The 16,070-nt window shown below is 49.3% G+C and overlaps 1 protein-coding gene across 12 annotated transcripts in view; it reads left to right on the top strand.

The window, feature by feature from the left end:
* The first annotated feature begins 4,080 nt into the window (after positions 1–4,080).
* Trappc9 (trafficking protein particle complex subunit 9) overlaps positions 4,081–16,070 on the top strand; it is a 477,026-nt gene continuing 465,036 nt past the window's right edge. For 4 of the 12 annotated variants that reach the window (XM_063263582.1, XM_063263581.1, XM_063263580.1 and 1 more), the window contains exons 1-5: positions 4,087–4,383; positions 7,267–7,859; positions 9,949–9,978; positions 13,385–13,530; positions 15,028–15,156. In XM_063263582.1, coding sequence (XP_063119652.1) covers positions 7,276–7,859; positions 9,949–9,978; positions 13,385–13,530; positions 15,028–15,156 — 889 coding nt within the window. In that variant the 5' untranslated portion in view covers positions 4,087–4,383; positions 7,267–7,275. Of the gene's footprint in view, positions 4,384–7,266; positions 7,860–9,948; positions 9,979–13,384; positions 13,531–15,027; positions 15,157–16,070 lie in introns of all 12 variants that reach the window. The other 8 variants (XM_063263587.1, XM_063263578.1, XM_063263584.1 and 5 more) reach the window with 5 other exon arrangements.

Genomic DNA, 16,070 nt, shown 5'->3' with positions numbered 1-16,070 from the left:
GAGGGCCTTCCTTCAAGACTGAGAATGGAATTCTTTATAAACCGGTGTGGAGTAAGACTAACAAGGCTGGAAGCCAGTGACAAGAGCTAGTTGATCAATGGTGGAGAAGGATCCATGAGGTGCTGAGAAGAAGGTATACTATTTTGTGTTTGGCTAGATGGCCATAAAAATGAATGGAAATCCACAACTGATGGGGGTGATGAGGTGGGGGGGCATCTCCAGGACAAGTCAGAGACCTGGGGAAGGGGAGGAGCCCAAGAATCAATGGGGTGACCTTAGCCGTGACTCACAGCATTGGGGATATGGAACCTGAAGAGGCTGTCCCCTTGCAGCCAGACAGGAATCACAAGGGAGCGATAGAGACACCACCTCACCCACAAAACTTTGAACCCAGAATTTATCCTGTCTACAAGAAATGCAGGCACGGAGGATGGAGCAGACTGATAGAAGGCCAACCAATAACCGCCCCAACTAGAGACCCATCCCATGCGCAGGCGCCAATTCCTGACACTATTGATACTCTGTTATGCTTGCAGACAGGAGCAAGTTGTCCTCCGAGAGGCTCCACCCAGGAGCTGACTCAGACACCCACAGCCAAACAGTGGGTGGAGCTTGGGGACTCTTGTGGAAGAACAGGATTGCAGCCCCGAAGGGGATAGGAACTCCACTGGAAGACCAGCAGAGTCCACTAACCTGGACCCTTGGAGCTCTCAGAGACTGAACCACCAGCCAAAGAACATCCACGAGCTAGACCTAGGCCTCCCTGCACGTATGTCCAGATGTACAGCTCCATCTTCATGGAGGTCCCAAAAACTGGAGCAGGGGCTATCTCAGAAAACGATTTCGTGTCTGTGGGATATGTACTCTGCTGGGCTGTTTTGTCTGGCCTCAGTGGGAGAGGAAGCACCTAACCTCCCAGAGACTTGAAGTTCTGGGGGGCAGGTGGAGGGGCTATGGGGGGATGTTCAGAGGAGAAGAGGAGCGGGAATGGGGGAAGGGGATGGCGATGACCAGGAAGGGGGCAGTGAGCGGGATGTTAAAAAAAAAAAAAAAGAGCTAGTTGAGAGGTAGATCAGACCTCATTACAGTCTGTCCAAAGCCTCTCTCATTATGCCCTACCCTCAGCACTGAACTGTTAAGGTTGTTTTCGTTTGTTTTGTGGTACTGGGGAAGACCCCAGGGCCTCCTATGTGCTCAGCCAGTAGTAGTCCATCATCGAGTTCAGCCTCAGACCCCAGAACTAGTCAACGACAACAAAAAAGGCTTTCATTACATTTTATTTATATGCACATAGGTGCCCAGAGGTGGTCAGAAGACAACTTATGTGAGTTAGTTCTCTCTTACCATGTGGGTCCTGGGGATTGAACTCAGGTCTTTAGGCTTGGCAACGAACACCTTTACCTTCTTTAAGATTATTCAGACTCCAGTATAGCCCTTAAACTCCCTTAAAGTCCTTGACTCCCTTAAAGTCAACACTTAGCAGGCCCCAAAGGGGATAGGAACTCCACAGGAAGACCAACAGAGTCAACTAACCTAGACCCTTGGAGCTCTCAGGACACTGCCCCTCCTCTCAACCAGATGTTCGGGTAAGAATGGAAAAAAAAAAATCAGAGCCAGCCTATGTACGTGACTAAGTCCATGCCTCCAGAGGGCCCCTAAGTAATGGGATACTGGGTGGGAAAAGGTCAGTAAGACACAGAAGAGGAAGAAAAGAGAAGATACCTACAAGAAAGTAATGAAGGTTGGGTGTGTTGGCACGTGCCTTTAACCCTGGCACTGAGAAGACAGAGGCAAGAGGATCTTTGTGAGTTTGAGGCCAGCTTGGTCTTCATAGCAAATTCCAGTAGCACAAAGGCAAGATGGCTGTACTTACTTTGCCTTACAAAGTAAGATTCTGTCTTTAACACAAAAACAAAGCCCAGTGGTGGTAGCACACACCTTTAATCCCAGCAGTGGGGAGGCAGAGACAGGTGCATCTCTGAGTTCGAGGCTGGTCTGGTCAACAGAATGAGTTCCAAGACAGCCAGGGCTACACAGAGAAACCCAGTCTCAAAGAACTAAAAACCACCCAACCAAGTTAAAAAAAAAACAAAACAAATAAGCAAAAACCAAAACAAGCAAACAACCTCCCCCTCCCAAGAACAACAACAAAACCAAAACCTAGGCAACACTTGGTAACACTGTGTGCCCCAGAGTGCTCTGCACTTCTTGTCTCCAATTCTAGTTTGAATTTGGGCAAGGGTATTTGTTCCCCACAGTACTGACTATTTTAGAAGTCTTTTCCCACTTTAACTGCCCAGAAATGTCCTGCAGGCACTTTGTGTGTTTTTAATTTCCCGATCTTCAGAGGAGACACTTGGGAAATGTTACAGATTAAAACACTCCCGGACACTCCAGCTTGGTGGCCTCAGACCGTGGCAAGCCTTTTCTAGGCCAACCTTGTTCCTCTTTACTATTCTATTCATCTTCTGCTCCATAGTGGTGTTCCCTCCCCCACATAGGTGTTAGGACAGTGAGATAATACAGTGGGTACATCAGAAACAGGAAAAGGATGTACAAAAAATAAGCAACGTTTCTTATTGACAGCCCCCCAGTTAGTTTTTCAATTTGCCCATCTCATCTATTTATAGAGAAATTAAAACAGAAAAGAAGTTTGAAGGAGTTGGACATGCCCTGGAGTGAGATCCTTAAATAGCGCTAACCCCTTGTTTGCTCCTAGCCAAATGGCACAAACCCCAATTTGCAGCATAGCTCTGCTTTGAGGCTATGTGATGAATAAGTGCTAAGCGTGAGTCTGGCTGTTGGCACTCAGACCTTCATATACCAATTGGTTTTCCACTTTTCCACTGGCTGAGACAAGAGAAGTGTATTATTGCATTAAAAATGTGAATCATAAGCTATGTTATAACTGAGTACCCGGATGTGGTGGCACATGCTTCTTGGTCCCAGCACTTGGGAGGCAGAAATAGGTGGATCTGTGTGAATTTGAAGCCAGCCTGGTCTACAAAGTAAGTTTGAGGACAGACAGGGCTATACAGAGAAACCCTGTCTCAAAAAACAAAACAAGGGGGAGGAGGAGAAATAAAATAGCATGAATACATAGTAAATACATTGTTGCTAGCTTAAAGCGGCTGTTGACTCAGACTACTCTTCCTTTGTGCTTGCTGAAGGGTCCACTCCGGTTTTCTATTATTGTTGTTGTTTTGTTTTGTTTTGTTTTTTTCCAGGCAGGATTTCTCTGTGTAATAGGCTAGCCTGAAACTGACAGAGATCTTCCTGCTTCTGCTGGTCTTAAAGTCCTGTGCTATCACCACCTGGCTACCATTACTATTTTTTAATGTATTTTTAATAAAAAAGAAATGCATGCATATGGTAGAAAAAGTTCAATCAGAATTCTGTAAACACACAAGGGAGAGAGTCTTCCCTTCTGTCTGACTTTCTGGAGCCACTGTTAGGGATGTACATTGTAACCTCTATACACTCCTTTTTATAAACACACGGGGACTTACAACCGTCAGTGACTTCCTACCCTTCCAAGAGGCTCAGGAACCTTTAAAGGATGGATTTACTGCTGGGGTCCACGTCAGGAGCCTGGTTTTACTGAAAAGGCAGCTAGTCCTTAAGCCTTCAGCTTAACCTCACTTTTCAGAGGTAGCTCCTTTAAGCATTCTTACACCACACATATCTACTTTTCCAACCTGTAAGTGGGTGGGAGGTGGTGTTTGGGGTATCAAGTCCTCTAAGGATTATATAGCTTGTTTTACTCGTGTGTGTGTGTGTGTGTGTGTGTGTGTGTGTGTGTGTTAGACCCGGCGGGGGGTATCAAGTCCTCTAAGGATTATATAGCTTGTTTTACTCGTGTGTGTGTGTGTGTGTGTGTGTGTGTGTGTGTGTGTGTGTGTGTGTGTGTGTGTTAGACCCGGCGGCTGATAGCTAGATAGCTAGGGGTCTTGCCAAGGTGTCACCAGGGAAATAAATGCAAATCCAGCCTGGAGTGGGTGACTGGCGGTTCCCACGTAGGCACCTCCCCCAGTAAAGGTTTCTGAGCTCTTTGCACCTCCTCCGGCTCCTCCCATCTCTCAGTCCCTTCCTGCTCCCTCCCTAGTGCCCTCCACTTCCTTCTCTTTCCACTAGTCTTCTTCCACTCCAGTCTTCCAGTACCACCCTTTCTTCCTTTTCCTCCTCTCTTTTATCCCTCCTCCCTCTTCTCCGCCTCCCTCTCAGCCTCCAGGTCTTCGGGAAAACTCGGGGCAGATTTTAGGCCTGAACACGACTTGCGCACGCGCAGGAGCTGCGCCGGCTCGACCGGTGGTTCTGAGGTTCCAGGCTGCTCAGTCCCGCTGCCCTCCAGGCCTCGGCTCCTGCTTGGGGCCACTGCGCTGTGTAAGTGCCCGGCTAGGGCCGCGCGTTGGGGTTCCTGGCCGGAAGGGGCTGACTGGGGGCTTAGCCCGGTCTGCACCTGCCCGGGTCCCTTGCTTGTCCGGTCCCTTGCCTACCCATGTTCCCCCTGCTTGCCGGGTCCTCTGCCTGTCAGGTCTCCTTGTCTGCCCAGGTCCCCTGCCCAGCCCGGGACAGCCTGCTACCCCGTTGCCAGTCGTTTGGCGCCCCGCCTACATCTGGGGTGCGGTGTGCACACCAGAAGGATCTGCGTACACCTCTCCGGGATGGTCTGCACCTGCACCTCCTGGTGGGCCAGGCTCTCTGGCTCTAAGTCTTTCCTCTTTTCCGGTTCTGGAATCTGGAATTGGGTTGCACTGCACACCGTGCGCCACGCCCCTCGCCCACAATTGTGTGCCAGGAATGGGGTGCACCGTCCCTAGCGGCCCAGTGCCTCAAACCCAACCCGATTTGCAGTTTCCCTGGAATGAGATCCTTGCGCTGTAAACTCCAGTTTGCTTCCAGTGACAGCTTGGGAGAAGTGTCACTTCCCATTGGCCTTAGATTTCACCTCTATGTTATATTCCCTCTTGTTACATTGTTAAGCAGAGCTTTCTGGTGTTAGGGGCCTTTAAGGGAGCCGAAACCAGACTCCGTTGAATTCAGGAAAAAAGCACGAGGCCGACACACCCCCTTTAAAGCAGTGACTTTGCAGAGTTAAGGAATTACAGTTGCTTCCTCATCTGCCTTGTCTGTTATTACCAAACAGTAGCACCAGGGGTATGACGTTGGAAACCTGAAGATTTCCCAGTGAGGTTTGGTTTTCTTTTTAAATTGTTTTAGATGGTAGACTATTAGTGGGGTGGTTGTAGTGTGGATATAATTGTCAAGAAAGTTAATCTTAAAAAAACAAAAACAAACCAAAAATGAAAACAGTCTGGCATGGGCAGGAGGATTGCCAGTTCAAGGCCAGCTGTAAGACTCAGAGTCAAAAGAGGGGTGGGAGCAAGGGCTCATTGGTAGAGCACTTTGCTAACATGTGTGTCCCAAACACCTTGTACAGTCCAGGGGTTCCAGTATTTTCACAGTTATACAACTATTCTATTCCAGAACCATTCCAGGACAACTTTTTATTACTGAGAAAGAAAATCCTTACCTTTTAGCAGTCGCTCGTTATCACTGATCCTTGCCGGGGGTGGGATGGGGATGGGGGTAGGGTGGGGGTGGAGAATGGAGAGTTTAGTTGTCAGTAGGTACAGAGTTTCCAAGCAGTAAGATGGAAAATTCTGGAAATGGATGATGATGACATTGTACAACACGAAATACTCCTCATGCTTTTGGAACTATATGCTTGAAAATGGTAAATCTTAGGTTCATGTATTTTTTACCCCTGAAATATTTATTTTTGAGGTAGGGTCTCTCCATAACCCTGGCTGTCCTGAAACTCACCATGAAGACCAGGCTGGCCTCAGACTCAGAGATCTGCCTGCCTCTGCCTCTTGAGTGCCAGGATTAAAGGTGTGTGTGTGTGTGTGTGTGTGTGTGTGTGTGTGTGTGTGTGTGTGTATACTGCCACGCTCAGCTCTTATCATTTCTGGTTTCTCTGTTGAGATCTAGTTCATGTCCAGCTCGTCAGCTCTCCGGCTTCAAAGTATCAGTCTGTGGTTTCCAGGGTGGCAATGCTCCAAACTTAGGACACTATTTTTGTTATGCTTTGTTTATTTTTGTGCCCATGAGTGGACATTGCATGTAACTGCAGTGCCCTTAGAAGTGGGAAGAGGCTGATGAATTCACTGGAGCTGGGATGACAGGTGGTTGTGGTATGAATGCTGGGTACTGAACTCTGGAACCCCAAGAAGAACAGTATTATTCTTAACTACTGAGCTATTCAACTCCTTTGTCATTCTTTATTTTTATTTTTATTGTTTTATAAATATTCTTTTGGGATGGGGCACTCACTGTGCAGCTCTGGCTGGCTTGAAACTTACTCTGTAGACTAGGCTAGCTTTGAACTCACAGAGAACTGGCAGCTACTGCCTTCTAAGAGGCTGGCATTAAAGGCACTTTTTTTTTAAAAATATTTTATTTATTTATTATATATGAGTACACTTTAGCTGCCTTTAGACACACCAGACAAGGGCATCAGATCTCATTACAGATGGTTGTGAGCCACCATGTGGTTGCTGGGATTTGAACTCAGGACCTTGGGAAGAGCAGTCGGTGCTCTTAACCACTGAGCCATCTCTCCAGCCCTAAAGGCACTTTTAAAAATATTATTATTATTATTTTTTATTTTAAGATAAACTATGACTGTGTCGTCCAGGCTCACCAGGAATTCATGACTGGACTCTGGCCTCCTGAGAGCCATGCGTGGACCATACTTTGTCATTTTGTAGAGAGACCACATCCTCATTAGCAGTTCTACCTGGTCTTGCTCTCCTGAGGAATACACAAGCCCTCTGTGGTGGCATATCAGGAGTTTCTTAGCTACTCTTGCCCATAAATAGCTTGTTTCACAGTTAAATACCTGGTAGGACTTCTAACCAGAAGTGTGTTGAGCTCACATATTAAACTGAGGGGTCTGACAGAGTTGGGATAGTGATACTTCTGTTCATGAGGAGGCTCCTATTTCTTCAAATCTGGGCTCTGGGGAAATCTCACTAATGCTGGTATATTTGGTCCATGGTTAGTTTCAACTCCTGCTTCTCACAGAAGGGATAAGTAGCCTTGTAGGGTACTGTGTGAATCACTTGTGACCACCCAGAGTGATAGGCAGGGTTGCCTGTGAGGATAAAGAGTGTAACATGTCTCTGTCACCACTGCTAACGGTGTCAGTGTGAGTTCTGTAAGGCAGAGACATCTGTCACAGCCTCCTTTCTTTTTGGGCAGGCCCTCAGGATGAGCGTTCCTGACTACATGCAGTGCGCAGAGGACCACCAGACCCTCCTGGTGGTCGTTCAGGCCGTGGGCATCGTCTCTGAGGAGAACTTCTTCAGGATCTACAAGCGGATCTGCTCGGTGAGCCAGCTCAGTGTGCGCGACTCACAGCGTGCACTCTTCATCCGTTACCGGCACCACTACCCGCCGGAGAACAACGAGTGGGGCGACTTCCAGACGCACCGCAAGGTTGTGGGCCTCATTACCATCACCGACTGCTTCTCGCCCAAAGACTGGCCACAGACTTTCGAGAAGTTCCACGTGCAGAAGGAGATCTACGGCTCCACGCTCTACGATTCCCGCCTCTTTGTGTTTGGGCTGCAGGGTGATGTGGCTGAGCAGCCCCGCCCGGATGTGGCCTTCTATCCCAACTATGATGACTGTGATTCAGTGGAGAAGCGCATCGAAGACTTCATCGAGTCCCTTTTCATTGTGTTGGAGTCCAAGCGCCTGGACAGAGCCACGGACAAGTCCGGGGACAAGATCCCTCTTCTCTGTGTCCCCTTCGAGAAAAAGGACTTCGTGGGACTAGACACGGATAGCAGGTAAGTTTATGTAGGAATGGTTGACCTAGAAGCCCTGGGCTTGGCCCCTTCTTACAAAGCAGGAGCCTGCTGCAGGAAGGAGAGCCCAAATGTGGTCCATTGGCCACTAAAGAAGAGGAGTGCCTTAGGGGTCAGCACATACACTCCTGGGTGTCACAAATGCCCTGGTAGGACTCCTGCAGCCATCTCTGCTTGTAGAACCAGGCTGTGGTGAGCTGGGATGAGCTGTGAGAAAGAACATAAAACAGACCAGGAATAGTTTTTTACTTTGCTCTGTGTTTGATCGAAAACAAGGTTAATATTTATTTTAACTGTTTTTATGTCATGTCTCAGATAGCACAGGTCGACCTCCAACTCTTTAGGTATCTGAGAGTGACCTTGAATTATCATGTTCCTCCTGCCTTCGCCTCCCAAGAGCTAATAGCATTATAGAGGAGTGCCACCATCCCCAAGCTGTTTTAATGCTGCGCTGGGAACAGCACCCTAGGCAAGCACTCTACCAGCTGAACCACATCCTTATCTCTGCTTCCACTTTGTAACATGTGGCCGCTGGAGCAGGGCCTGGGGGCTCGCACCTGCAATCCCAGCTCTCAGGTTTGGGAGTCTAGACAAGACTAGGCTACATAGTGAGTTTGAGGCCCTTCTGAGTTACATCAAACCCCACAACTGCCACAGACAAGCAAAGCAAACCGTAGCGACTACACACTTGAATTAGCCTGTGGCTGGTGTTTCCTCAGTTAGTTTGCTGAGTGCCTGGAAGAGTTGCTGAAGTTGGACAGGTTATTGCTGGGCTCTGGGAGCAGAGCCGAGTTCTCTGACTCCCAGGCCGGGCACTCTGCAGGTACCAGGTCTGTTTTTTAATCTCTGAGTTGCAGGAGGAGACGGACCCAGGCACCCCTGGAGAGCCGCCAATGTATGTGGAAGTGTCCACACGCTCTGCATTCCAAGATGGAGCTGGACAAAGACTGTGAGCTTTGTCTCTAGCGCACTCCCGGTGCTTTCCTTGGCCCACCATTATGGATTTACTCTTGAGGCCATTTCTTGTGCTCATAGCCCATGTCACCGTCCTGCCACCGGCTGCCAGCAGAAGAGAAAGATGCAAACTCAGACGGCAGCTTTTGCCCTTTTGCACAGGGAGAGCTCTGTGCAGCTGCACCGTCACTTGAAGGTGTGATGCTCTCAGGCAGGAGCCCAAAGAATTGAGCCTGTCCTGCTTCCTCTGTGGAATTCAGATCGTGATCTCCGGTCAGGCTCAATGACATGGTGTGCCTGCTGCAGCAGCGTGGGTGCCGTAGAGTAATACGCTTCTGGAGTTATCTAGAGTCATATAGCGACTTTCTGTTTGACAGTGAGTCTGCACAGAAATCTCACGGAATCGAGCATAGGCCAAGAGCAGCCGTCGGGGTTGGAAGCAAAGAGCAGCCCTGTCGCACAGCCTGGGGTGTTTGGCAAGGTCTGGGAGGAATCTTCGTGTCTCACCTGGAGCTGAAGCTCTGGTGTATCTCAGGCCCTGCTCTCTTTCACCTTTGCAGCGGGCTTGTGATTTCCTGGCCTGGCTCTCTAGAAGGAAGGGTTAGAAAGCCAGATAGCTACAGAATCAGAGCTGCTGTTCCAGACATGCTCACTCCATAGCCCCTACTCAGGTAGACTTCGGGTTTGAGTGAGGGAACGATGCCAGGAAACCACAGTCCAGCCCATCCAGCTGTCTTCATCACAACTCCATAATCTGTTTTCTGAGAGGCTCTGGGGACAGGACAGAGTCTCACGTTTGCCCGCCCTTCCTGGTAGTGTGCATACACGTCCAAAGCGAAATGACCTGGTGTCCATCCATACTTGAGGAGAAGTGTCTGGACACAGGGTCAGTTTTAATTTGCCCCAGTAGCCGTAAGGTGATTGTTCCCACAGAGCAAGCCTTCCTCTGAGCATTGGGCGAGCGTGGGCGTGAGTCCCACACTGACACAGGCCAGTCATCAGGGGTCTAGTACATATAGTGTGTAGCTCTCAGAGTTATTTTTGTTCTTGTACGTTTCTAATTTTGCTTGTCCCTCTTTCTTTTCTTTCTTCCTTTCTTTTGTTTTCTATCATACCGCCCTGTGAGTATGTTGTTGGGTCTGAAAAGGTAGGCTGTGAACACGCCACCGAGAAAGTGGCGAGTTCCCTCATGTGCTGTTCCCTTTGCCGCCATTGCTTCAAAAGCCAACACCGCTGCCTAGTTTCCTGTGTGTTCTGAGCAGTCCTTTAATTGTTAATTTCTTTCTTTTAGATTTTAGTTTCCTCAGCCCCTAACCCATTGGTGTTTGATGTTTGTCAAAAATACTTGCTCCAGAGACCTTTGTGGTCTTTAGTATTTGGTGACAAATAAGCCTTACTAACTCCATTTTGTTTTGAGGGTGCGAGATGCTGGTTCATCCGGGTGGCTGCAGAGGTTTTCATGGGGTTGTTTTAACATGGGACACCAAGAGTGCAGCCCCGCTTGACCCCAGGCTTGGAAGTGAGTGAGGCATGCGGCGGGTGACTGCGGCTGTGGGATGTGCATGGTGTTGGGGCTGCAGGTCAGACATGTGGGAAGCAGAGCTGCTATGGGGAGCTGCCTGCCTTCTCTATTTGCTTTTCCCTGAGGGGTCCATTCCGTATTCCCTTTTCTCAGCAGCTCCTCCCCAGAAAGGACAGAGGTCATTCTAAGTGAATAGCAGTCTCGCTCTTTAAGAGGGCTCAAGAGAGACTTTCCTAAGACCAGGAAGCAATGACCTTCCCAATAGCTAGTTTGTTGAGACTTGAGTATGTGAAGACCTGTGTTTACTGACCACTATTCCTTCTCTGCCTGCAGAGCTCTGCCCAGGCTCCCCAGGCGGGCTTTCCTCCCTGATACAGGCAGCAAAGCCCTCTCTGCACAGGGGAGGAGGCTGTTGCCATGTCACTTACCTGCATCACAGATCTAGACCCCCTCGGCAGCTGAAGTCAGCCTTCCAGGATGCTCATTGGCTGAGCTAGTCTCCACTGTGCCACTCTGGTCCTCCTGATTGGAGGGCAAGGGTCTTGTTCTGCATCCTGCTATAGGACACAGCCTCTGAGGCTCCATGTACTGCAAACGCTTTCATATTTCATTTACTTTGTCTCCATGGAGATAGGCTGGACTTGCTGAGAGGCTCTCTCCCATTCTAGGGCCGCTGAGCAAAAGGAAATTATTGTCACGAGTTCAGGGAGCTGAGGATATGCTTCAGGGAAACAGCAGGGGTCCTACTGTGGTTACAGAGGCTTTCTGTCCCTCACTAGGTCCTGCATTTATTCATGTGACAATAGCTTGTCCTGGGCTCTCCTTTTCTCATCTGCTTACCCTAGCAGGCTTGTCACAGAGACCTCCAGAGATCTGTGTCCTGGCCTGTCCTCTGGGTTTCCCTTGTGGGGAACAAGGACCTGCCTAGGTGCCCCTTGAAGGAAAAATTGCCTTTCTTAGTGAAGACCCCCTAGAAGTAGTATGGCACACAGTTCTGGGCACTTGCTGTGTGTCTAGAACCTTAGAAATAGATGAGCTGATCTGGGGAGCCCTTTGGAAGCTGGGGATGGGAAGAGCCCCAGTAGCAGGAGATGAGGAATATGGTGTCTTGGGGTAATTGGCACGTGACTTAAAGGTGTAGTGTATGTGGAGAGTTGTCTGTCCATTGTGAAAATCCTACTGTGGCCAGATGTGAGTGACTCGGGCTCTGGTAGTGGATTGGAGGTGGGAGCTTGTCTGGAGCAGTTTGGGTGGCTGTAGTGACAGGAGATGGGTGAGATCATCCTCGAGGAGGGAAGGGCCCCAAGTAGGGCAGGATGGGATTTCCAGCTAATGCCCTGTCCTTTCTGTGGACCCACATGGGAGATTGGGTAGGGGATCCGAGGAGAGTGGAGATACAGGAGTGGGAGAAGACACTTAGTTAGTTGTGGGAATCGTTCCTGTGATTGTAGTAGCTCCTAGGGAGAAGGCAGTGTGAGTTGCCTGAGTATTTGCAGGCCCAGTGCTCTCTGGGGAAGAGGAGGAGGGGTGGTGAAGCCAGCACAGCTATCTGTCAACTCCCCCCACACCCCCCAACCTATGTACCTCTTGTTGCCAACAGTGTCCAAGGTGGGGCAGCAGACCCACTTTTGCAGAGTCAGCATTCTCAAGGCATTGAAGTGATTGGTCCAGCATCACACAGCCAGTGGGTGATGTAGCAGGATTGAGGTTCAGGTTGCTCAGATCTTCTCTCTACTGAGTCTGTTCCGGGATGCTTGAACTTAAAGCAGGCCAGTTTTAGAGTCTTAAAAAACAAAACAAAACAAAACAAAACAAAACAAAACAAACAAAATACAACTCCTCCTGTAAGTGCCCAAGTTCTGTCACAAGCTCAGAATTCCTTGGTAGTGAAGTGGTACCAACCCTGCCTGAGAGACCCAGCCATGCCCCACGCCTCCTTCCCCCCTCTGAGAACCAGGTCTCTGCAACAAGGACATGGCAGGAACAGTCAAACACGACACTTTTGTGCTTCCCTTTCACTGCAGTACACCGTGTGTGTGAGGGCCCGTGGAGGGAGAAGACAGTGCTGGATCCCCTGGAGCTGGACTTACAGACTACTGTCTGCTATCACACGGGTGCTGGGAACTGAAGGAAGGGTTATCTGGAAGAATAGCAAGTGCTCAGCCATCTCCAGCCCCCAGAGTGATTTTCCCCCTCAGATAGTGAGGCTAGGCCCAGGCAGTGCTGCTTGTTAGCAGGGCCGTCCTGGTGTAGCCCTGTGGCCAGGGAGTAAGCTAGCAAACGACAACGCACTTTTGTGCAGGCTTGCCTTAGTTCTAATAGCATCGAGTGTACAGAAGCTAAGTAGTCTGAGAGCCAGGGGGCACTGATGGAGCTAGGCCAGACATGGCTTCACTTCCTGTCGGGATCTGCCAGTCCCTTTGATTTAGTCAGGACCTTACCCACTCCTCTATGGCTCATTCTTGAGAAGAATTGCTTCCACTTAACACAGCTGCTGATTGCTCTCGTAAAGGAATCGCATCTTTGAAGCTGGTTAATATTCAAAGGGTTAGTAGTGTTTTCAGAGGGCAAGCCTACTCCATGTTGTGCATTGGTCCGTAGCGCGTCTGCACCAGTGTTTGAAGAACCCCAGCCAGATAACTGACCAATGATGTGCCCCATCTCTCTCTATGGAGTAATCCTAGTTAAAGGGGGGGACATACTGACTTATTTAAAAGCAGAGACATATACTCTGTGATAATGTTGAAACTGGAGCTGTCAGAGAAGAAGGCTCCTGCTGTAGCAGCCTCTGAGTGGGCAGCGGGAGTGGCAGCTACAGAGTACTTTAGAAAGCCCACAGGGCAGCACAGCGTTGAGGTGAGGACCCCTGCAGCTCACATGACTGGCAATGACTGCTGCTGGCTTCCAACCTTAGAGCCTAACACTGGCTTCTCAGCATTTGTTAGTGGTAGAAACTTGCATCATGCTCAGCCCTGTGCCGGGGGAGGGGGGCAGCAGTAACAAGGCATTTCCCTTGGATTTTATCTTCCAGACACTATAAGAAGCGGTGCCAAGGACGCATGCGGAAGCACGTTGGGGACTTGTGCCTCCAGGCTGGGATGCTGCAGGACGCCCTGGTACACTACCACATGTCCGTGGAGCTCCTGCGCTCAGTGAATGACTTCCTGTGGTTAGGGGGTAAGACTGACTGAGCAGATGGGTTGACAAGTGGATGTGTCCACAGGTATTTATGAGGAAACATCACAAAGAAAGGCGAGGGAGGGGAAGCAGGCAGTGCCTGCTGATTGCTTTATGGGGTCATCTCCATGACATATCTGCTGTTTACTCTGCACCTGGCCTGCCCTGCATCCTCTGAAGGAGGCGTGTTTTTCTTCTGCCTGTGCCCTTGGCCTCTGCATTGGCTGCCATTGCTCACGCCTTTGCATATCACTCCAGCGTCTATTCTTCTTGCACACATTAGGGATCATGAAGATGTAGCCCCCAGTGAGAGAACTGGATGTACATATGTGTTCAGGGCTACCTTATGAAAGAGACTGGTCCACAAGTGTCGGGTGCTATTCTAGATGACATAGACGCATGTAGGATATGGGGGAGGGTAGTTTGATCCTAACTTAGAGATATTGTATCTTGTTTTCTCTGTGTAGCTGTGACTGCCCTGGGATTCACTTTGTAAACTAGGCTGGCCTTGAACTCAGAGATCCACCTGCCTCTGCCTCCCAGATTCCGGATCCACCCTGCTTAGAGCTATTGGTTTTAAATCCACCTCTCTCTCTCCTATCTCTCTCTCTCTCTCTCCCCCCCCCTCCTATCTCTCCCTCCCTTTCTCTTTCCCTCCCTTCCTCCCTCTCCTCTCCTGTTCCCTCCCCTCCCCTTCACTTTTCTGTCTAGGATGGATCCTTGCTTGCTTGCCAAGCACTCTATCACCACTGCGCATGCCCCAGTCATACCGTTAAATGTTTTCAGCCCAGCATACTTTCCTCTGTATCCTCACAGTCTGGTACAGCACCTGCAGTGTAATGCGTGTAAAACTGCTGGTCCCTTAGGGCTGACAGGATGACTTAGTGGGGAAAGGTGCTTGCTGCCAAGCCTGATGACCTGAGTTCAAATCTCAGTACCCACAGAGTGGAAGGAGAAGCCTAAATCTTCTAAGTTACCCTCTGGCTTTGACACACACACTATGGCACATGCCCTCGTCCCATCCCATTAAATAAGTAAATGTAACAAACCAAACAAAAGAGCTCTAAAAACATGGTGATCCTATGAACACGTGAGAAAATAAAAATTTCCCTGCTTATTCAGGCCACCAGTGAAGCTTTGAGCCTTGCTAGTGTCTTGTGTTGCCTTCCCTGACATGGCCTGCAAAAGGTGGTGGCATATCTCTGTGTGCTGCAAAACTAGTGATTTTTCTTTTCAATTCTATGAGACATGCTCTCACTCTGGCCTGTAACTTGCTATGTAGCCCAGACCGGATTCGAACTTACAGAGACCCACTTGCCTTTTCCTTTGCCTTCCCAGATTAAATTAAAGGCATGTATGACCATGCCCACCTAGTGATCTTTAACTGTGGACTTTGTTTTGGGGAAATTGGCATTTTCCGATAAGCTGACTGTTTGAGTCCTTCTGAGCCCCTGCAGGTGACTTTACCAACCATCTACGCTTCTCTTCACCACCCAGCTGCCCTGGAAGGGCTGTGTTCTGCTTCCGTCATCTACCATTATCCTGGAGGAACTGGCGGCAAGACCGGGGCTCGGAGACTCCCAGGCAACTCACTTCCCTCAGAAGCAGCCAACCGACACCGGCCAGGTGAGCCTGCCTCTCTCCAGCCTGCACCGCTGCAGTCTCTAAGGAGTCACCTTGTTCTGACTTCTCCTTTCTCTCAGGTCTGATGAGTGTGTCTAGGTAGGAGGATTCTGTGCAGTCTGAAATCCCGAAGGAGACATTTTCTTCTGGCTTATCGGCCTGACTGGTACAGGGAGGCTTTACATACAGTGACCACTGATTTCTAGGCCCTTGTAGAAGTTCCCTGGCAGAGTGGACTTGGGTACCCATGTAGTGAGTAACATTGGTCCCTGGAGTCGGTTTTAACAGATGCAGGGACCAGGGATACGTCTTGTTTCCTTGAAAATGTCCTAGCTAGTTAATGTTGTTTTTCCAGCGATTGGTTCCAGTGAAGAGTGAAAGACTTCTCCAGATGAGGGGCCCACAAGTGCTCATTGACATTGTGTCCTAGTGTGTTCCTGGCCACTTTCTGTGCCTAACTCAAAGCCAAAGCTACTCTTTGGTCTGCGAGACTTAGAAAACCTCAGTGAAGAGTAAGCCGCATTTTCTCCTTAAGGGGGACGACATAGTGTCATTGCCAAACACAGCTCTTACTCCAAAGGGAAGGGGATGGTTTATTATTCATTCCATGTATTCATTTAATTTATTATTGTTGTTATTGTGTTTTGAGACAGGGTTTCTCTGTATAGTCCTGGTCGTCCTGGAACTCGAGTGGTAGAGCAGGCTGGCCTTGAACTCAGAGATCCACCTGCCTCTGCCTCCCGAGTTCTGGGATAAAGGTGTGTGCCACTATGCCTAGAACAAAGGAGATAGTTTATTCTGAACCAAATCTGAGTGATTATAGGCCACGAACATAGATTCGGCTTGTCCCAAGTGACCTTTTCCCACTATGGACATGGTTACATTTGCCTTTTGTAGTCACAGAACCAGAGACAGCC

The sequence above is a fragment of the Rattus norvegicus genome, chromosome 7, assembly GCF_036323735.1.
Source record: "Rattus norvegicus strain BN/NHsdMcwi chromosome 7, GRCr8, whole genome shotgun sequence".
NCBI lineage: Eukaryota > Metazoa > Chordata > Mammalia > Rodentia > Muridae > Rattus > Rattus norvegicus.
The sequence above is the reverse complement of the archived record's forward strand: the minus strand, read 5'-3'. Positions and strand labels throughout refer to the sequence as shown.